This window comes from Micromys minutus, assembly GCF_963924665.1.
Source record: "Micromys minutus genome assembly, chromosome: 10".
NCBI classification, from domain to species: domain Eukaryota; kingdom Metazoa; phylum Chordata; class Mammalia; order Rodentia; family Muridae; genus Micromys; species Micromys minutus.
In genome coordinates this window covers 44,376,149-44,397,738 of record NC_137979.1, presented here as the reverse complement: position 1 = coordinate 44,397,738, position 21,590 = coordinate 44,376,149, and the positions used below count along the sequence as shown (strand labels likewise).

The 21,590-nt window shown below is 53.4% G+C and overlaps 1 protein-coding gene across 2 annotated transcripts in view; it reads left to right on the top strand.

Moving 5' to 3' along the window:
- SRCIN1 (SRC kinase signaling inhibitor 1) overlaps nt 1–21,590 on the top strand; it is a gene marked incomplete at its 5' end in the record, with an annotated part of 59,659 nt that overhangs the window by 15,928 nt on the left and 22,141 nt on the right. For both annotated transcript variants that reach the window (XM_080924643.1, XM_080924642.1), the window contains 4 exons: nt 5,634–5,935; nt 8,748–8,846; nt 15,363–15,386; nt 21,051–21,246. In XM_080924643.1, coding sequence (XP_080780769.1) covers nt 5,634–5,935; nt 8,748–8,846; nt 15,363–15,386; nt 21,051–21,246 — 621 coding nt within the window. The remainder of the gene's footprint in view (nt 1–5,633; nt 5,936–8,747; nt 8,847–15,362; nt 15,387–21,050; nt 21,247–21,590) is intronic.

Here is a 21,590-nt window from a genome sequence, read left to right as displayed (position 1 = left end):
CTCTCCTTTGTCCCCCCTCCCACATTCTCTTCTGAAGATGATGTCATGTTCCAGCGCTGCCCAGCGACAGGCGGGGGGACCGAGTAGATGGTGACATCCGGGGTAAAGACACTAGGTGGGGATGAGAGTGATGACTTCACAAGATGGTGTCACTGAGATGCTGGCATCTTAATGCTTCTAATGAGCTACAGTTACTTTGTGTAAGAGAATTCGGTGGTGGGTAAAAATAAATCAGGCCCATAAATAAACTGGGGGTGGGGGTTGGAAGCCGCTGAACAAGTTACAATGTTTCTATGAAGCACCTGCTCATTTATCACGGCGAGCCACTGGGGGGCGCCCACTCCTTCCCATCACCCCAGCAGGGCCACCTTCCCCTCCCCCAAGGCCCAGGCTGAGCTGAGGCGACAGAGGTCCCCCTCTGCTTCTCCAGTCCTGGTGCTTCCTTCTCTTAGTCCCTGGCATCTGCCCTATGGCCTCCACTTTCCCATTTAAGAATCTTAGAGCCCAGTGTGGCAGGGAGTGACTGTAATCTAGTACTTTGAGGCTAACCTGGGCTACACCATGTGTTTAAGGCTAGTCTCTGCTACATGTGGAAAAGGTGCCTCAAAAATCCAAAAGGGGAGAAATAAAAAAGAATCATAGTGGGCTTTGTACTGAAAGGAGTCTCAGAAAGAGAGGGAGACCCTGCAGCTTCTCCTTTAGCTCTCTGGCTTTCCTAGTGTAGTGCCACGCCCTTCCCCCAGCGCATCCCATCCCTTCTTACCCACCTGCTGAGTTCGGAGTTGGCTGCCTCTGCTCTCATCTCCATCCCAGCCTAAACCCAGTAGAATCTCTGAGCACCATTGATTCGGTCACTGGGCCTGGAGCTTGCTGCCAGCCTACTGTAACCCCAGCCTTTCCCTTGAACTGCACAGTTCAGAGGTCAGGGCAGCCTGGAGACTGCTGATAGCACAGGAGTTGGCTGAGGGGATGGGGAACCAGCATGCCCAGCTGGTTTCTCCCCACCCCTTGGGTGCAGGGCTTGGAGGTTGACTTAGTCAGGGTTTTTATTCCTACACAAAACATTATGACCAAAAAGCAAGTTGGGGAGGAAAGGGTTTATTCATCTTACACTTCCACATTGCTGTTCATCACCAAAGGAAGTCAGGGCTGGAACTCAAGCAGGTCAGGAAGCAGGAGCTGATGCAGAGGCCATGGAGGGATGCCACTTACTGACTTGCTTCCCCTGCCTTGCTCAGCCTGCTTTCTCATAGAACCGAGGTCTACCAGCCCAGGCATGGCACCACCCACCCACAGTGGGCTCTCCCACCGTTGATCACTAGTTGAGAAATGCCTTCCAGCTGGATCTCATGGAGGCATTTCCTCAACTAAGGCTCCTTTCTCTGTGATAATTCTAGCTTGTGTCAAGTTGACAGAAAACCAGCCAGTACAGATGTTAACACCCCGGCTTTACAGATCAGACCCCTGGCTCATCAGGGAAGGGCCTGCTTGGCGGAAGGAAGAACTGGGACCCTAGTCCAAGTGAAGGTGACTCGGCCATGGTCTAAGTTCAGGTGCCCTGGCGCTAAAGGATTAAGGGGCTGGAGTGTGCTTGGCTGGTAGGCATGAAGAAGCCCAGGGTTTGATCCTCAGCCCTGTTTAAAGCAAGCATGGAGGCTCATTCCTGTAACCTCAGCACTAAAGGAAAGAGGATCAAGACTATCCTATCCTTGGCTATGGAGACAGTTTGAGACCAGCGGTTATGTGGGTCCGTGTGTGTGTGTGTGTGTGTGTGTGTGTGTGTGTGTGAGAGAGAGAGAGAGAGAGAGAGAAAGCGAGTGAGTGAGCAACTACAAAACTCCTTTGATTATTCCCTCTGCAGCCCACAGTCGGTCCTCCCAACTCCACCAGGCCCTGTAAAAAGACAAGAGATATGCATGTACCAAGCAGGAAGTCAGGATCTCTGGGTTTATCTCACCCCTTTTCTGAGCAAAAACCTGGGGGTCTCCAAAGTGCTTAAACTGCGTTTATACCTTTCAGGACCAAGTCCCTCTTCTCCTCTGCCCTTGCCAGAGCGTGTCCCTAAGACCCAGTGTCCAATACCTGGGCATCTGATGGGTGCTCCTGTTCTCCTTGACACGCAAGCCTGTTCATCAGTCCCTTTCCAACTGCCATCAGGGGGAGACTTAAGCCACTACAGACCTAAAGTGCAGCAGTACTCAACCCCTCACTCCCACCTCTGCTCCAGCCACCACCAGCCTGGGAGAGCTGGATAATTCCCAGGGTTCCCCATGGTCATCTCCTTCCTTGGGCTGGTCCACTGGCTGCCCCACACCAGAAATGTTTATGTCTTCCCAGGGATGGGGAAGGAGAGCTGATGTGGGATGCAGGGCTGAAGGGGGAGATTGTAGGGGGAGGGGCAAGGAATGAAGTTCATGTGTGTCCAGCGTTCCGGGGGCACAGAGCAGGCTAGCGGGAGTCCAGGTGGTCTGGGCCTAGTTAGGTCTAGCAAGAAGGCCAGACAAAACACCCATAGTTAGGAAAGAGGCGGGAGCCCAGTGCCCTTAGCCTTGGACATCTCACTCACCCTGAGTACGGAAGACAGACCCTCTAGTGGAGGAGGAGGAAGGTTGGAGTCTATGCCTACAGAACACTCAGCTTGCTCCCCTGTGTCACCCATATCTCAGTCATCCTCAGTCCCCGGCCGCCCTGCCCTGCCACAAGCTGTTCATGGAGCAGAGGCTGGCAGGAAGATGGCTCTTGTGTTCCTAGCCTTAGTTAGCAGGCTTCGTCCCCCCGTTTCTTTTGTTCCGAGGGAACTGTTTGCACTGTATCGATTCAGAACTGCTTCGGTTAACACAACTTCACTTCGACCTCAACTATATATACACTTAAGAGGAAACTTACTGCCACTCTGAGGAATAATGTCTATAAAGGCAGCGATTTGCCCTCGTCCCTCAGATTTGTTCTGATCCTTATGAAAATAAAGGTGTAATCAATAGAATATAAAACATTCCTTAAAGCCCAGGCCTTGAGAAACTGAGGCAGGAGGAACAGAACCAGCCTGAATGATGCGAAATAGTTCAGTAAACTATATATCTTTTTCTTCATTGACTTGTTTATTTTTTCACTTTAATATCCCAGTCCCCATATTAATATTGTATTAATATTTAAGTTCCCCATGTCCCACCTTCACACAGCCCCTCCCCCTCCCGCATCTCCTCTGAGGAGGGGTAGCCTCCCCTCCCTGTGTCACCTCACCCTGGCATATTAAGTCACTGCAGGACTAGGTGCATCTTTTCCCACCGAGGCCAGACAAGATGGCTCAGTTAGGAGAACAGGATCCACAGACAGGCAACAGACTTGGGGACAGCCCCCCACCCCAGTTGTTTGAGAACCCGCATGCACACCAAGCTGCACACGTGTGGGGCATGTAGGCCCAGCCCATATTTACTCTTTGATAAATTATGTATCTTATGTGCACACACACACACACACACACACACACACACACACACGAACGCACAAACACACACAGATATAAAACACTGTCTTTTAATTCATCACAGTGTACCTCCCTCATTGGGGACACACAGCGGTAACGATGGTGAAAGGGACAGAGGGTACCTGGACGGTCACAGGTGGTGACTGTCACAGGGAGACCAATGAGTAAAATGGAGCCTCCACACTGTGTCATGTACTCAGTGGTCACTCCGTTTAGTGCACACTATCCTCTGCCCCGGGGGGTATGGTAATGCCAACCTAGCTGATATTGGGGTGACTACACCAGGCCTCTGCTACTTGTAGCTTTGGACTTGTCAGTGGGCTTCTGAAGTTTGACAGCCTTGTCTGAAATGGGGACCACAGTAACACCTGCCAGACAGCAGCTGAGAGAGAGCCTTGGTAATGGTGGGAGACTCTTGCAGCCCATGACTGACGTTCTTATGGGAGTTGTTGTTTTTAATTTGTTTGTTTTGTTTTTTTAGTTTAGTGAGAAATGCTGGTCCTCTGGGGCTATAAACCCCAAATGCACGTTCCTGGAAGCTTGTGTTGTGTGAGTCAGGATGGCTCCTCTCCCTCTCTCTTTCCCTTATTCTCTTCCCCCCCTCCTTCCCCTTCTCTCTCTCCTTCTCCCCTTATCCCTTTCCTTCCCTCCCTCCTCCCCCTCCCCCCAGCTCCTTCTCCCCATCTCTGTTTCCTCCCCTCCCCCTCTCTGTTTCCTCTCCTCCCCCTCTCTGTTGCTGCAACAAGTATGAAGTGTTCACGTGGTGTTGGTGATGGTGGCTCTTCTTGAGTGTACTGCTGGTAAAACAGTTTGTCTGTGCCTCTGGGTGTGTGTATGCACGTGTGTGCACTTGCACGAATGTGCATGTGTGTGTTGGTGCTCAGGTAGCTAGTCTCTTTTTCTCCCCCTGTGACTGGGCACTGGGTGAATGAGGCCTAGCAGCAGGCCTGGTAAGCAGTTGTGTGGAGGGAAGAGGCTCTCATGAACCTGCTGAGTCCCAGGACTCACAGCCATGTCTCCTTTTTGCCTCGTCTGTCCTTCCAGTGGGACAATGAGGGTGCCGCAGGGGCTTGATGCTCCGGTCCTACCGAGGCCATGCTTAGGGGTTGCCATTCTGTGAGTGAGGGTGCTCAGGTGGGATGTATGGAGACTCCTGTCTCTCAATAGGATGACCTCTGGGGGACAAGGCAAGCGACTCCATATCGTGTCCAGAAATATGGCTAAGGTGGATATCCAGGAGGGGTGAGACTGGGGAAAAGCAACCCTAGGCTGGGAGTGGAGGAGGGGCCTGAGAGGACTTGGGAGGGGATTAAGGATTTGTATAGAGACCTCAGCCCCCGGCCTCCCCCGCCCCACTTCTGTTCTGTCTTTGTCCCCTGTGCAGTCACTTGTAGGTCTTGTGTTGTGAGAAGATTTTGGAAAGGGGAGGGGAGGTGGGAGGGGAGGGGAGGGCGGAGTCCACCTGTTTTGTCTGCCCACTTTCTCCTGTAAGTTTCTCCCTGTCCATCTTTCACTGTCTCTCTGTGCCCGGCCTCTGCTGTCTGTCCATCTGTTTGTCTCTGGGGAGGGAGGGAAAGAGAGTTTCTCCTGCCTCAGACTCTGGGCCTTCATTCATCCCCCGGGAAGAAGCCCCGTGACTGACCTTTGCCCTCACCCCGCCCCGCCCACGATTCCCTGGTTTCTCTCCTAGATAGCCCCCTCCCCGTGCCGCTCCCCACCCCCACCCCCGGCTGAGGGATAAGGAGGTCCTGAATGCACAGATCTGGGGAAGGGGGCTCATGGCTCTAGCCTCTCCTTAGAGAATGTTCTAGAGTTCAGTGCAGCTCTTTCCCCTGTCTTTAGGAAGGGGACCGAGTCTGTAGTTAAAAGAGGTGACTCGAACACTTCCAATACCCCTGACCTGTTCTGTCCTGACTGCATTCTCTGCCTGCTCCAAAGCAAACTAGAGAGCGATCTGCGTGCCGGAGCTGCTCCCCACCCACAACTTGAAACTCTTAAGTTCATTTCATATACCCTCCTACCCCCTTTCAGCTCCCAAAGGCCTTTCTACCCCATCAGGCCCCGCCCTGCCCCACAGGGACCCTTGTGGGAGATGGGCAGCCCTTTGACATGGCTCTTTGGTGACCCCAGACCCTCTCCCCTCTCGCAGATCCGGAGCGGAGCAGCCCCCCCATGCTGTCTGCCGACGATGCCGAGTACCCTCGGGAGTATCGAACCCTGGGGGGTGGGGGCGGCGGGGGCAGCGGGGGCCGGCGTTTCTCCAACGTGGGGCTGGTGCACACCTCGGAGCGGCGGCACACGGTGATCGCCGCCCAGAGCCTGGAGGCCCTCAGCGGGCTCCAGAAGGCCGATGCTGACCGCAAGCGAGATGCGTTCATGGACCACCTGAAGAGCAAGTACCCCCAGCATGCCCTGGCTCTGCGAGGTCAGCAGGACAGGATGAGAGAGCAGGTGAGTGTGATCAGGGGCCGGGTCTGTAGGGGTCCGGATCTGGGGTAGAGCTCAGAGCCTGGAGTTGGGATGCTGTCTCCAGGTCCCTCTAGTTTTTTTTTTTTCTGGAGCCCGGAGGAGAAAGGAGTGAGGCTCAGTCTCCAGGTCTTGTCACCTTGGAGCGTGGGTCTGGGCAGAAGTGGGAGGAAGGGCTGGAAGGTATGCCTCAGAGGCCAAAGGGATGGTTGGGAAGAAGGTATGGGATGGCATGGTTTGGGCACCGAGGATACAGGCCTGAACCCAGCGGAGAGTTGAAATGCTTGGTTGTAGCACCTCTCTCAGATGTGGGAGGTTTGAAAGGCTTCATGTAACAGGCTAACCAGTCCTAGCCGGAATAGAGCCTAGAACTGGAGCCACTACCTCCTTCAGTAACACTGGCTGTGTCTGTGTGACTGATCTGGAATCTTCTGTGTTCCTTGGCTCTCTCTGGCCCTCAGTAAGGCTTAGGTAGAGAGGGGCTTAGGGCCTCTACCTTTGGCCCAGGACGTACACGGGGTCGGGAGCTTCCCTCCTTAGCCTTTCCCAGCCTGGACCCTTACTGCCCCTTTCCACTCAGACATGGCGTTCTCAGGACAGTATTCTGTGTTTAGCCCAACTCTGGCAAGGGGGCGGGGCGGGTCACCGTGGCTGATGTGTCCCAGCTCTCAGAATTCGGGCCTTGTCCCTTCTGGGAGAAGGTGGACAGTGTCCATCCATTGGCGTTCCTTCAGTCACACTGAGGAGTGTTGGTTCACAACTCCTTTTCCTCAGTGTGGCTGGGGACCAGGGGAGGGACATTTCCCCCTCACTGCAGAGATCAAGGACACACTGCCGTGTTTCTGGGGCTTTGCTTGCCTCCAGACATCCTCTCTAGCTCTGTCTGGCTTTTGCATTTTTCCCTGCTCCAGAGTCCCCCTGGGAACAGGGTCCAGGTTGGTAAGGATCAGTTCTATACAGGCACATAGAGCCCTGACCTCCTTAGTTGGGGTGGGGGTGGGGGTATTAAACATTGTCCTGGTCAGTCGGGAGGAGGTTTAGGATCAAACATATGGATTGCACAGACCTGATCAGAAGGCTTCCTGGAGGAGGTGGTTCCTAGGGAAGGCTGCCTGGAGGAAGCGGGCCCCTATATGAAGACTAGCAGGGTGAAAGGGTTTGAACAGAGGAAGAAAGTGCTGTATTGGCAGGTACTGGGGAAGCGGCATGGGCTTGAGAGGACTTGGGACATGACACAAAAGTTCCTCAGGCTAGTACAGAGACTGAGGGTGGGGAGAAAGGTTTGCAATGGAGCACGAGGAGCCAGACAGATAAGTGCTGTGGGCAGTAGAGACCATGAGGGCTTTATTTATTATAAACAGTAAATTGAAGCTCAGAGGAGGGGAAGGAGGAGAGGAAGGAAAGGGGTGTTTGGACACAGTGGGAGAAGAGACTGAGTAAGAGTTGTTGGTTGATTGGATCTATAAAAGGGGCGGCGGGCGGGGAGGACATAGCTAAACGCTGGGGATGAAGCTCAGTTGGACGAAGTGCTGGTCTGGCTTGCCAGAGGCTGTGGGTTTGATTTCCAGCACTGCACAAACTGGCTGTGGTGGTGCATGCCTGCAATGCCATTACTCTGCGGGGACTGATGTGGAGGGGTAACCTGGGCTACATGAGACCCACGTGAGAACTAAAAAGAAACTCTTGACTGACAGGGAGATGTCAGTCTCTAGGAAAGACACAGACACGGGTGAGAACCGTGGGGTGGGGTGAGAAGCTGGGAAGGACCTTCCCGGGATGCCAGATGGACACCTTATATACACTTCTGGACTCCAAGAGGACCATGGCTTCAGGAGACCTGGGAGCAGTCAAGTTAGAGACAGAGGTGAGAGTGAGCCATGAAAACGCCATTCAAGCAGAATACGGTGATCAGGGAAGAGCCGTGGGGCAGTTGGGACCTAGACTGCAGATGGCTAGGCATTGTCTGGGCAGGCTAAGAAGAAGCCGTGACCAGTTCCAGTGGTTTGGCGACCAGGTGTAGTGAGGAACTGAGCACCCTGGCTACACAGATGTCTGGGAGGCTTAGCAGAAAAAAAAAAAAAAAAAAAGCTGAGAATAAAAACAGTGAGAGTAGCCAGGTGGCAGCTCAAGGGGCACCAAGACTGTCATGGAGACTATGTAGAAGGAGGCTGGTGAACACTCAGTAGTTAGCGAATGCTTCTGGATTGAAGGGGAGCTCAGACATGCTTAGGTTCATCCCTTTCCTCTGTCCTGTCCCTATCTGCTCCTTTAGAGGCTCAATTGTAGGACCCAGGGCCCTCTCAGTATCCAAGCATGGGGCAGCGTGGTGTGAAGCTGGGAGGGTATTTTGGCTGGCAGATAGAAGACGCTGGGGCCAGAGGGCCAGGGGCGGGAGGAAACAACAGGAGAGGTGTCTGGTGGCCTTGGGTAGGACAGGGATTCTGAGTTACAGAGATGGCAGAGAAGGCAGCATGAGGTCATTCCCGTCCAATGATCCCCATCACTCTGAGGTCTGAGGTGTCCCTGCTAGGAGGCAAATATTGAAGGAGTTTACAAGAAGGCGTCTGGAACTGGAAAGCAGAATTCTCTCCGATGGGAAAAGCCCTGTGCTTTCTGACATGCAGAAAAACTTGGAGCCCTAGTTAGAGTAGACACAATAAAGCACCCCCCCACCGTGACTATGGCTCCCCTCCTTGTGCCAGAGCTCGCCCTGGGAACAGCCATCCCTGTCCGGTTCCATTCCCAGCGGCTCCTGTCCGCTCCCCCTAATGGGGTGTCCCTTGCTTCACACACACAGGTCGGCGGCTGGACCGTGGACCCTGTGTGCCTCCTCAGCTCCCTCTGTTCCCACCTCCACGGCGACTCCACCCCCTCAGGGGCTGGCCAGCCTGCCCAGGTGAGCCACCCATCCCGCAAAAGATCCACAGTGGAGCTTGGCTTTGGGAAGGTCCTTTTTTTTTTTTTTTTTTTTTTTTTTTTTTTTTGTAAGGAGGGGATATTGAGAATCTTTTATTTTGCACCCCTTCTCTTTTATGTAGGAGTCCTCCACTTTCAAGAACACCCCCCATCCTGTAATCCTGTATTACATTTCCCTTATTGAGTTCCTTACAATTGCCTCCCCAAATCTAGCTGGAACCTTTTTGAGGAATAGTTATGATTTCGAAACCAACCAACCAACAAATAAATAGTTATTTCTCTCTCTTTTAAACAAGAGGACCTAGTCTTGTTCCCTGGGGTTCCAGGGGTCTCTTGTTCTCATCTTATAACCCTGTGTGCCCAAGTCTTGGTTCTGAGTGGAGTCTGCCTTCCCCCATCTGACCACCAGGAAGTTCTGCGTGGTGTCTTTCTCTCTCCCTTCTTGCAATTTTTGAGAAGAACGAGGACATCTAGCCATTGCTTCTGATCCTGTTTCCCCGTTCCTCACTGGGCCTCATTTTCCCTGATAGGAGGATATATTTCAGCATATGTTCCCAGCTCAGGCCTGCACACTTCCTGGGGAGGACTAACAGGCTCGGGAGGACCAGGAGCCAGGGAGTTTTGGACTTGATGGCCACCATAGTAGGTAGGAGAAGGGCAGCGGCTGCCAGTTCTTTGAGTGGAAGAGGTCCAGTTCTTCACGCACTCAAGTGTGACAGGACCGGACTTTCCCAAGAAAAACAACAGAATATTGTGGCCAGCTAGGATGTTATGAGCCTCCAGAGCTGTGACGCCTGGGCTGAGAGGAACAGTAACATCCTGATACACTGAGTATCATTCTCAGGGCACGGAGCCCATTCCTCTCTGGCTCTCCACCTCATTTTGGCTGAACTTGGGGAACAGGGACAGGGATGTGTCTGTTCCTAAGGCTGGATGACAGGTGTGAGAGAGTTGTCTAGAGTGGCCAGCCATGTGAGTGGTGAATGCCACAGGCTGACAGTAGAGTTGGGACAATGATAGTGATGGACAGAGACAGGCATAGGAGGGACCAGGCACAGGATGGACAGGCAGGTCCCTAGTGCCTCAGGTCCTTTAGATGGAGAGTTGGGGGCAGGATTAGGGCTTTGGAGCCTGGACTCATTTGTCCTGTGATGGGATGACCGTCTGTCTGGTGTTATATTATGATGAAGAAAGGAGAGTTTGTGGGGGACCTTTGTCCCAGAGTAAGTCCAGGATTTTGTCATCTCTTGCTACGGCTTATCACATTCCTCTCCATCAGGAATAAGTCTGAGGTTCATTTTTGTAAAGCTAAGGCACAGAGAGAGCCAGCAAAGGACCAGAATCACACAGCAAGGCATGGTTAGAAGCCAATAAGGAAGCTTAGGCATTCTAGGCCTCCCAGACTCGGTCGGGGATTAAGTCATGAAAGGATTAAAGGGGCAAAGGGGCGCTGCTGAGAGGAGGCTACGGGCCCGGAAGGTGGGGGTAACTAAGACCTTTGGAGATGGGGGCAGTGAGGAGGATCCTGGGAAGAGACCAGAGGTTAGACCAAGCCGCAGCCCCTCCCCCCCGCGCTTCCACTAGTCTGTCTAACCTCCCTCCCTCCTGCTGCAACCCGAGTCCCGGGCGGCGGGCCGGCGTATCGGGTGACCGCGGCGACGCAGCCACCAGCCTCCTCTGCTCTTCGGCGGGGCTGCGCCGGCGGGGCCGCGCCGCGGGAGGGGGCCGAGAGGGGATGCGCACGGCGGCGCAACGCGCCGCGCCAGGTGGAGTCGCGGTTACCGGGGCGACCGGGGCCCGGGCCGGCTCGGCGGCGGCGGCTCTCGCACTGCAGCAAAGGGCACCGGCGGCGGCTGCGGAGGCGGCCGGGGGAGGGGAGAGCCCGCGCGGGTGGGAGTAGCGGGCCGTTCTCCCTCCCCCGCCCGACGCGGGACCCGGTCTGGAGCGTGCACCTGTGGCCGCAGGTAAGGACGAGTGGCCGTGGGGTTCCGCGGGAGGCGGGGACCTGGAGATCGGGCCCCGATCCACGGCTCGGAGGAATAGTCTAGGGGTGCGGGGCGCGTGACCGCAGCGGGTGCCCGATCTCTGAGAAACGCCCCCTTCCTTCCCTCACCGCAGCAGGTGCCTTCCACGTGTGTCGGCCCTCACCCCCAAATGCGGCAGGCGCCCCCTCCCCCAACCCAGAAAGTCATGACCTTCCCGGGGTGCGTCCCGGGCCCCAGGCACCGTGCGGCTCCCGCAGTGCACCCTCTCCCCGCACACCCAGCCTCCGCAGGGCTCGGAGCTGCGGGTGTCGCTGCAAACCCCTGGGGGAGGGCCGTGCGCGGCGTGGCGGTGGCAGGCTGGCGGCCACAGGGCGCATGGCGTAGCCCTAGGCTGGGAGCGGGCGTTTACATGGACTCGGGTTCACGCGAGTTGGGAAGTGGGTGTGTGCGTCAGTCTGGGGACGAAGGAAGGAGGTGCGACTCGTGGGCTGCCTTTCTCTCTGGAGGATGCTCCCTGGGGGCCCGAGGTCAAGAAGGGGTCATGGGGACACGTAGCCTACCCCGGGACCTCTGCCCAGGGGAAGGGGAAAGGTTGTGGGAAGGTCTGGATGGGGATCCGTCCTGCCTCTCCAAAGCTGGAGTGGGCGGTGCAGGGCCAGCTCTAGCCGGAGAGACAACCCCAAGACTAAGTACTAGAGAGGAATGACAGGAGGGAGCTGGCAGGGAAAAAAACTGTTTCTTCCACTTGTGTGTGTGTGTGTGTGTGTGCGCCCGTGTGCGTGCACGTGTGTGCGTGTGTGTGTGTGTGTCTAGGGGGCTGGTTAGCTTACTTCCTCCACTCCCCCCATGGCTGAAACCTTGGTCCTGAGGGATGGTTGGTTCTCATTTTGCCCCAGCTTCTGCAAGCCTGCCTTATAAGCAGCGGGTTCTACCAGTTTCTCTCCTGTTCAGCTCTTTTCCTTTGTAGAACCTCAGTTCTGGGAAGGTGATCTCTGCCCCTCCATCTTCGCTTTGGTGAGGTTGTTGGGCAAAGAGCAGAGGGACCCAGGTCTCTCCTATCCCTGCCTTATTTATTATCTATCCATCCATCTATCTATCTATCTATCTATCTATCTATCTATCTATCTATCTATCTATCTACTTATTTGTGAGACAGGGTCTATTATGTAGCTCTGGTTGTCTTGGAACCCGGTCTTGAACTCCCAGAGATCCACCTGCCTCTGCCTCCCAGGAGTGGGGATTAAAGGCATACACCACCACATTCAGCTTCTTGTCCTTCTTTCCAGGTTAGACTTGTGACAGTCTGGGGGTGGGGTATGCTCAGAACAGCAGGGACCTAAAAAAAGGAGGGAGTGGGGCCAGGTCTAGTATTTAGAGCTACTCCCTCCCTGCTGGCCTTGCCCCGTTTGCCTGGTTGGCATTTATCCATTGCCATGGAATTGTTGAGGGCATTGTTATCTAGCAAGTATGTGATGGGCACAGGCTGAAGAACCTACCATCTGGAAGGGGTTAAGGTGAGGGAGGGCACCAGAGGTGTCCCTCTTGCATGATAAAAGAGGAGACTCAGCTCCCTACCAGCAGGGGTGGCCCCTTGGGTTAACACCTGAAAGGGTTGATGATGGCCCATCTCCCTGGAGTCCCCCCAACACTGCAATTTTCCCCTCCAAGGACCTGAGTTGCTTGGAGACCTTGTACCTGGTGCCAGCTGAAAGGATCCTTCTTCCCCATTTGAAGAGAGGACCAGGAAGGAGGCAGAGCTCACAGAGGAAGCCCTGACACTCACAACTGCCAAGTCCTATGGCTGGATGGCAGTGTCATTTGCCCATCCAAGTCCCCCAAACATAAACAGCTTCTCTTCTATCTGTACTCTTCCCAGACACTGATATCACCCTGTTCTCTCCCGTGGACCTGTTTGTGACCCAAGCCTTCCAGGTCCTGATCAGTGGGTGTGTATAGGCCTGGAACCCGCAGTGAGGGGACAGTCAGTGTGGCTGTACCCACATCTTGCCTGCCCATCTTCTAGGAACACCAGTTGGGTCCCAGTTGTCTGTACAGATACCCTGAGTCCCTTGTGCTGAGGCTAATGGCAGGATTATGGATGGGAAAACCTTTATCTTTCTTGATTCAGGAAATCAACTCCCAGACACATGATGATAGGACCATCGTAGCCGTTGGATACTGGCAGGAGGTGACAAAAATGTCCTAACCCAGCTAGTAGAGGGGAGCAAAGGAAGGACATCTCCTTTGAATCTCCGTGCATTTCATATATTGCTCTAATGAAAGATTATATTTATAAGTATCTGTGTGTAGGGGGAGGGTATGTGCTTGCCATGGTGCATGTGTGTGTGTGTGTGTGTGTGTGTGTGTGTGTGTGTATGCATCAGAGGGCAGTGTGGAGGAATTGGTTCTTTCATTCCACCATGTGTGATCCAGGTATTGAACTCAGATCATCAGGCTTGAAGGTCAGCACCTTTACCCACTTAGTGGTCTTGCTGGTCCTCGTATGCGATTTTGTGTATATTTCTGTAACTAGTGTGTGTGTGTGTGTGTGTGTGTGTGTGTGTGTGTGTGTGTGTGAATGGGTGTCCATGTCTCTATAGCTCTGTGATGTGTTGAGGATGGGTGTGACCGGTCTTGCTCCCTTTTATGTCTTTGACTGGGTATAGCTCTAGTTAGGGTCCTTGGAGGTACATGTAGATCTGAATAGGGTGGTCTCTGTACGGACTTCTCCAAGTTACTGTGTGTTTCTGGGGCCATTTCTCATGGCTTCCCTTAGTGCTGTGCCCCTTGGTGGGTGTGTTTGTTGTTCTGGACATGCTTGTGACATCCTTGTCTACCAGCTCACCTGTAGGAACAGCATGCATGTTGCAGGAAGCTGTGGAGGGCCCCTGTGCCCACTGTGGGGTTGGTGGGGAGCAGGTGGCTTTCTCTGCAAAGCCGTCCATCACTCCTGTTCTGCAGACATGACTCTCAACATAAACCTTTCCGAGTCCCCAGACTGGCTTTGCCGGCTACGTACTACGCTTCCCTTTCTATCCAAGGTCGCAGAAGCTGTGGATCAAGTCTTTAAACCACATTGTCCCTTCCTGTGATTCTTGAAAGCATCCCCTGGCACCATGGTTGGGGGGGGGGCTTTGCTGACCCCTTCCCTGACTGGAATGTACCTGCTCTTCATCTTTTGGGGTCACTAAATTGGGAGAGATAGGAATTGTGGCTCAGTGATGTGTAGACTATGGCAAATCAACTCTACTGGAGATCCAGACTGTCATCATCCCCACTCCAAAGAGAGCTGCCCGGATAAACTCTACCCAGCAGTAGCCATCCTCCCCTCCTTCCAAGCTCCTCCCTGCCCCTAAAGCATCCCAGGGGCACAGGGCACCACAGCCCGGTGTCCTCTCAGCAGGAGCCGTCAAGGTCCCTCTCCTCTGCCAGTGGCTCTGAGGCCAGGGGAATCTTGTCCGCCCGTGCCAGGCACCCTGCGGCCAGGCCATCTGCTGCCTCTGTTCTCCTGCTGAGGCTGGCACCGGTCAGCAGGGTACCCTCAGCTTTGCCAAGAACCAACCCGCCCTCAGGGCTGTCCTTCCCTTGTTGCCGGCCATCTGGAAGGGCCTTCTGGTCTCTAGGGAGGGCAGGACGACCCCGGGTTACTGAGAGCTAAGAGAAGCCTCAAGCCCCCTAAAACTCTTCTCTGCTATGCCTGTAGCTCCAAGTGCTGCCCAAACTCCCCATCCACTGACAAGTGCCAGAGGTCACTGGCGTTGGTCCACTTTTCTCCAGAATCCTTGCACATCCTGGCACGCAGGCCTGCCTACGCTGGCCTTGGTTCCAGCCACCACCTACTCCTGCCCTCAGCCTTACTGGGGTCCCTTTGCACATCATGACATTTCATTCCTCTGTTTTCCGTACTTCGATCTGTCAATGTAACTCCTGTCAGAGGCTGTCTAGCATCTCAGGACAACCTTTGACCCCTCACTCCCTTCTGCTTCTTCCCAGCCCCCCTGCCTGCTCCTGGGTACCAACTTAAGCTATCTGCTCTGCTCGGCACACCTTTCTTCCCAGTCTCCAGCTCTTCCCTTCCCAACTGAGCTGGAACGCCATCTTTTCTGGGTCATTTTACTCTGGTCTCCCACAAGGAGTACCATCTTTCTGGTCCCAACGCTGCTCAGATTTATCACCGCCCTCCCCTCAAACTCTGACTGACTCCTGCTCATCTGTACTTTTTCTTACCTGTGGCTCTCTCTGAAGTTAATTACTATGGCTAGAAAGACACTTAAAACATCTGGACCGCTCTACCCTGCTCCCCCACCAGCAGATCTGGAACCGGCCCGTCTTTGGTGGTCCAGAAGGTTCTAGCCTCAGGGGAGAATTGAGAGGCACAGGCATTGCTGGCTGTTTGTTTCCCAGAGGGTGGAGGCCCATGCCCCAGGGTTGAGTCCTGAGAGTCTCTCACCCATCCCTGTTTAACTTCCCTGGCAGCCCCTTATAACCATCTCTTCTCTTATTTCCATCAGCAACCAAACTACTGGAGTTTCAAGGTCAGTGCGAGATGCTTCTGCCTCTGTGACAACTGCATGTCCTGCCCTCCCCCACTCCCGCCCCTGCCTTGCACATGCTTCTCACTGGGGTGTGCGTTTGCACGGGCCCCTCCTTTGCGGGCGGTGGGCCTGGGGCTGCCGGTTATGGCTGGTGCTTGGGGGGAGAGAGTGGGTTTGTCTGTCAGGGGCTTGTGGATCTTGAGTGGGAATCTTGCCACTTCTAGGCTTGGCCCAGAGATGCTCAGGTCCCTAGCACGCTCAGCCTATTAGGGGTATTTTAGAATGAAAAGGGTTCCTGACATTTCAGTCTAAAGTCTGCTGACAGAGGCAGGGACCTGAACTCACAAGTTCCCTGTGGCCCCTGGTCCCTGAACTCACATTGTCCCTCTATGGAAGGCCTCAGGGCTGCCTTTCTTATTCCCCACCATGGTCAAGACCAGGCAACACCCTTGCCCTGTACCCTTAAATTTGTTCACTTCAGGGGCCAAGCCTGGGGAATGGCCTACTTCCTCTGGGCAGTCTGTATTATTGAGACCTGGAATGGTATTTTCCCACTCCCGGGATACCGTGGTGGCCCTGGGGAGCACCCTCAGGTTCTCTACCCTCCTTGTCTCACACACTCAAAGCTGGGTGGCACAACTTCTGCTGTGGCTTATTGTCTGGGATCTGTGGTCCCTGAAACCTTCGACATTTTGGAAGGGTAGTAGGCTATCACCCAGACTCGTCAGGTCTGTGCAAGCAATCATTTTTCCTGCAAGAAACCTTTGAATCGGTGTATCATGGGCTCCCGTATCTGCCTGTCACCACACTTCTCTGGAAGTGCCAGGAGAGAGGAGAGGATGTAGGCTTGGGGGTCTGATGGCCTGGTGGTGAATTCTAATCTGATCCTAATTAGCTTAATGACCTTAGTGGTAATTTACACTCCTATGGGCCTCCATTGGGAAGCAGTGTTTTTATTATAGAGACCACTGAGTGGGGATTGAACCAGGACCTTGAGTATCCCTTCTATCACCAAGTCACCTCCACCTGGGTGGGTATTGTTAATGTTTGTTGTTGTTTCGTTTTGAGCCTGGTACAGACTGTTTAGGCCAGGCTGGTTTCCAAATCACCAAGAGCCACCTTCCTCTGCTTCCCAAGTGCTAGGATGAAAGGTGTGTGTCCATACCCAGCACCCAAACCCCTTTTTTATTATGAGACAGGATCTCACTAAGCTGTCCAGGCTGATCTTGAACTGTAGCTCAGGAAGGTCTTGAATTTGTGATCCTCCTGCCTCAGCCTCTTGAATTGTTGGATTATAGGCTTGTGCCATCAGGGCTTACTCAAGGTTGTTGAAAGATGGGAGAGAGGAGAGCAATGCATGTTGGGGCAGTATGCTATGTTAACATGCTTCCTCAGGTAGCTGACACTTCACTACACACTGACCTGATTCTAACCTCTGCATGCTAGAATCACTTTAGGGTTTCATAAGAAGTCTCAAGCCCCAGGCTTTACACACAGGAGTTCCTATTAAGGGTCTGTTGATCCTGGAAAGAGTTTATGAAAGCTTCCAGGTACTTGTGCAGACAGCTGTTGGGAGCTCAGATCTTGGGTTTGACTGCCCTCGCTCCCTTTGCCTGGCTTGAGGCCAGGTCTCATTAACTCCTTTGAGGAACAGGTCCAACAGCTGCCTCCTACGGCAGCCCCTTCCTGCATTCAAGTCCTGTTTGAGTTCCTGTTTCCTTTCCCTGCAGGCTCCCTAAGCCAGCATGTCTCACACCAGTAGACCACATATGGCCCGACACAAGATCGTGAACTTATCTAAAACATTGTAAGATTTGCTTTGTGATGTTTTTTTGTTCAGTTCTCAAGGGTGAACGTGGCAGACAACAGTCATGTTACCATGTTGGAAGTTGGACACGTCTGCTACTCTAGATGTCTTCTTTTTCTCTGCTTTTGGGTCTGGGGAGCAGAAAGAAGTGTTAATAGATTTTCCATATCCATAGGGCTGTCTATAAAGATAGAAAGAATGGAAAGATGCCCGTGGGGCTAGGGAGGAGGCAGGGGCAAGTATAAGAAGGGGTGTGGTTATTTTCTCCTAGTTCCTGTTTTGTGGCCAGCCATCCCTAGGACCGGTCCATAATCATGATTCTCTTCTGGACAGCTCATCTGTGCCCTCTGCTCCCCCCACACCCCTCACTCCTCTCCCCACTGCCCCTATGCTTCTCCACCTTCACACCTCTCTCCCCACCTTCCCCCACTCTTCTGCCTCCCCCCATACCCTACCATACTCCCTCCACTGCCCCCACCTCCCCCAACATATCCCCCACCTCTACCTCTCCCCCATCCCCAATATCTCCCCCCACTGCTCCCATTACCTCCTCCCCACTTTCCCCCACATCTTCCCCCACCCCTACCCTTTCTCTTACCCCCCCACACCTCCCTTCACACCTCTCCTCCCACCTTCCCCCACCCCTACACCTCCCTCCATACCCTCCCATACCCTCCTCCACTGCCCTCTACCTCACTCCACCTCTCCTTCACCCTCCATCTCTCCCCCACCCCCATCTCTTTCCCACCTCCCACCCTTCCTCCCATTGCCCCCACCTCCTCCTCACTGCCCCCTACCTCCACCCCACCTTCCCCCTACACCCCCACCCTCCCACACCTTTTCTCAACACCTCCTCATGACCTCCCCTCCACCTAGTGGCCACCCCTATTCCTCATCTTGCCAGTTGTTTCATTCTGCAGCCCCTCATTGACCCCAGCCTGGCAACCACTGACCTTTCAGTTGCTTGGCAACTCCATGCCCACCAGCCTGGCCCAGACTCCCCCCCTCTATTGCATAGGCTCCCCACTAGTGGCTTCTCTGGAGATGAAGGTGGGAGGCTCCCTGTCACTGCTGGTCAGCCTAGAGTTGACACCTAGGCTCTGAAGTCTGGATATGAGATCTCCCAGCCAGACCCAGTTCATTTACTGCCTCCTTCCTTGAAGGACCCATGCCCTCCCTGCCGATCAAGGTACTGTGCTTGAGGCCAGAAGCTCCTTGGTGACCCACACACACACATCTGGTTTTCCATGTCCCTTCCCAAGCTCTCAAGGTGAGGACATCTGGGCACACTGGTTGTTGGAAGAGCCTCTCCCTTTCTCAGCATGCTAATTGTATTGGAACATTAAACTGACTTAATAGGAAGATAGAGATTAATTAGGGGATAATCAGGATTTGTGGGAAGAAGGAGCAGGTATGTTCATTAGGTTGGGTGGTGCTTGCCCATAATCCCACACTCAGAAGGATGCAGGTACTCAGCAGGCCATCCATGGGTACATAATGAGACCCTGTTTCAAAAATACAAAATAAAATAAGAGAGATGCCTTTACCATCTTTTTAATTGTATAAATATATCCCAGTTGCTCAAAATTCAATTTCATAAGGGAATAAAATGAATAAAGAAAGCTCTCTCAGACCTGAGAGTGTTGATGTCAGTGGTCTTAAGTGATTTATGTGGTTTAAGTGTTAAAAATAAGTTTATTTTTGTTTTCAAACTAGGTCTCACACTGTAGCCCAGTGTGAGGCCAGGCTAACCTCAAACCTATGGGCTATCTTTTCTGTGCTGGGATTTTAGGCTTGTACCAACCAACATACCTGTCTGTGAAAATAAGGTGCAGTTGGATAACATGTTTTATTTTCTTACTCCTGTAAATAACTTCAATGAAAGCCAAACATGGTAGAGCATGCCTTTAGTCCTAGCACTCAGAAAACAGAGGCAAGTGGATTTCCCTGTGAGTTCTAGGCCAGCTTGGTCTACTTAGCCATTTCCAGGGCAGCCAAGGTAACATTGTGAGATTCTGTCTCAAAAAATAACAACAGGGACAAGAGAGATGGCTCAGTGGTTAAGAGCACTGACTGCTCTCCCAGGGTCCTGAGTTCAAATCCCAGCAACCACATGGTGGATCACAACCATCTGCAATGGGATCTGATGCCCTCTTCTGGTGTGTCTGAAGACAGCGACAGTGCACTCATACATAATATATAAATAAATCTTTAACTAATAACCGTTTTAGCCATGGAGTAGTCTAGTAGCCAGGTTTGGTGTAGGGACAAGGGCAGAGTGGCTGAGACTGTAAACCTGGGTGAGAGTCAAAGTAGAATCTAGAAAGACAATTGAAATAAGAGACACCACACTCCCAAGCAACAGTGGTCAGGCCTGTGACACCCCTCCTAGTGAACTACCACTCCAGGTCTTTTTATGGTGGGGAGGAGGGATACTGGGAATTGAACCTAGGGACTTGCTGTCTGTGACATCCTTCCTTACCCTAGCTGTAGATCCCTCTCAACCGTAGCTTTAGGAAAGGGACTGTCATACTCCAGGCTGGGGAAGGCTATATGACAGCGTGTACATCACAGGTAGGGGTGGAGCCTAACCCACTATACTGTGTGTATCACACCTGGCCTTGCCTGTACATGAGTGTACAGTTTAAATTGTGGTTCAGTTAACTCAAGGGTTCAGGAAATTGCCAGTTACTAAGTCCTCTAAGTCAAGGCCCCTGGACATGAACAGCTCCCAGTGCTGAAAGTCTAGGGTCCCTCGTTCTCCGATTTCTCTCTGCTCTCCCCAAGCCCCTTGAACGCCATGAGGAATAAATCCGCCGCTCACACACCCGCCGCTTAATTAATGTCTGGAACTAATGCTCCAATTTGCTCAACAATTCTGCTGCTCACCTCGGTGACAAATTTGTGTTGTTGTTGTTTCTTGGAAGCTTAAAATAGCAGGCGTGCCCATGGGTCCAACTCAGATGGCTTCTTGTATGGCTGCCCAGGGTGCCTGAGTCCTTTGCTCACTGCTTAGCTTACCTGCTGGGTGTTTCAGGGAATTCAAGGCCTTTAGAGTTGGGGGATCTTTTCAGAAGCTACCCACAGACCCTTCTCTGAGTGTGTGTGGTATGTGTGTATGATGTGTGTGGTGTATGTGTGTGTGTAATATGTGTGGTGTATGTGTGATGTGTGTGTGGTGTGTGATGTGTGTGGTGGATGTGTGTGTGTGGTGTGTGTAGTGTGTGGTGTGTATAGTGATGTGTGTGTGTGGTGTGATGTGTGTATGGTGTGTATGTGTGTGGTGTGTGATGTGTATGTGGTGTGTGTGCATGTGTGGTGTGTGTGCATGTGTGGTATGTGTGTATATAGTGAGTGTGTGGTGGAGATGTGTGTGGTGTGTGTCTGTGTGTGTGTGATGTGTGTGTATGTGTGGTGTGTGTGGGTGTGTAGGGTGTGTGTGTGGTGTGTGTGTAAGGGGGAGTGTGTGTGTGTGTGTGTGTAGTGGGGATGTGTATGGTGTGGGTGTGGGGTGTTTATGTATGTCAGGTGTGTGTGTGATGGGTGTGTGTGTGGTGTGTGTGTAAGGGGGAGTGTGTGTGTGTGTGTGTGTAGTGGGGATGTGTATGGTGTGGGTGTGGGGTGTTTGTGTGATGGGTGTGTGTGTGGTGTGTGTGTGTGTGTGTGTGTGTAGTGGGGATGTGTATGGTGTGGGTGTGGGGTGTTTGTGTATGTGGTGTGTGTGTGTGTGTGTGTGTGTGATGGGTGTGTGTTGCTGTCTGGCATGAGCTCCGGGGCCCAGATGGAGGCAATGGCAGAGCAAGGGATGGGGGTGGGGGCTCATGCTTGGTGCCTCTCGCCCTGCCCTGCCCCTGCAGACCCGCAGCTCACGCCATACTCAGGGATCCCAGCCAGGGCTGGCAGACCAGGCAGCCAAGCTGTCCTACGCCTCGGCTGAGTCGCTGGAGACAATGTCCGAGGCCGAGCTGCCCCTGGGCTTCAGCAGGATGAACCGCTTCCGACAGAGCTTGCCTCTCTCCCGCTCTGCCAGCCAGACCAAGCTGCGCTCACCAGGTACTGCCCAGCGGACTCGCCTTCCGGCCCTGCCACAGCTCCTCCCTCCCGCTTCCCCCGCCCCTCGCTACTCCGTCTCCTGCCACTCCCTCCTCTAGCGGCTGCCACCTCCCCAAGTCCTCCGCGTCCTCAGCACTCTTTCTCCTTTGCTATGCCCTAGCATCCCCTGCTGGCCCTTACGCTCTCAGCCTCCTCTCCATCCAGTCCTTTTTTCTTCCTCTAGACTTTTCATTTCTTTCTCTCGGCGCTCTCGCCCGCCCCTCTAACTTTTCCGACTTTCCTTCAGTTTCTTCTCCACCAGCTCCTGCCCTTAACTTCTCATTTCTGCGTCCAGACTCCAGTTC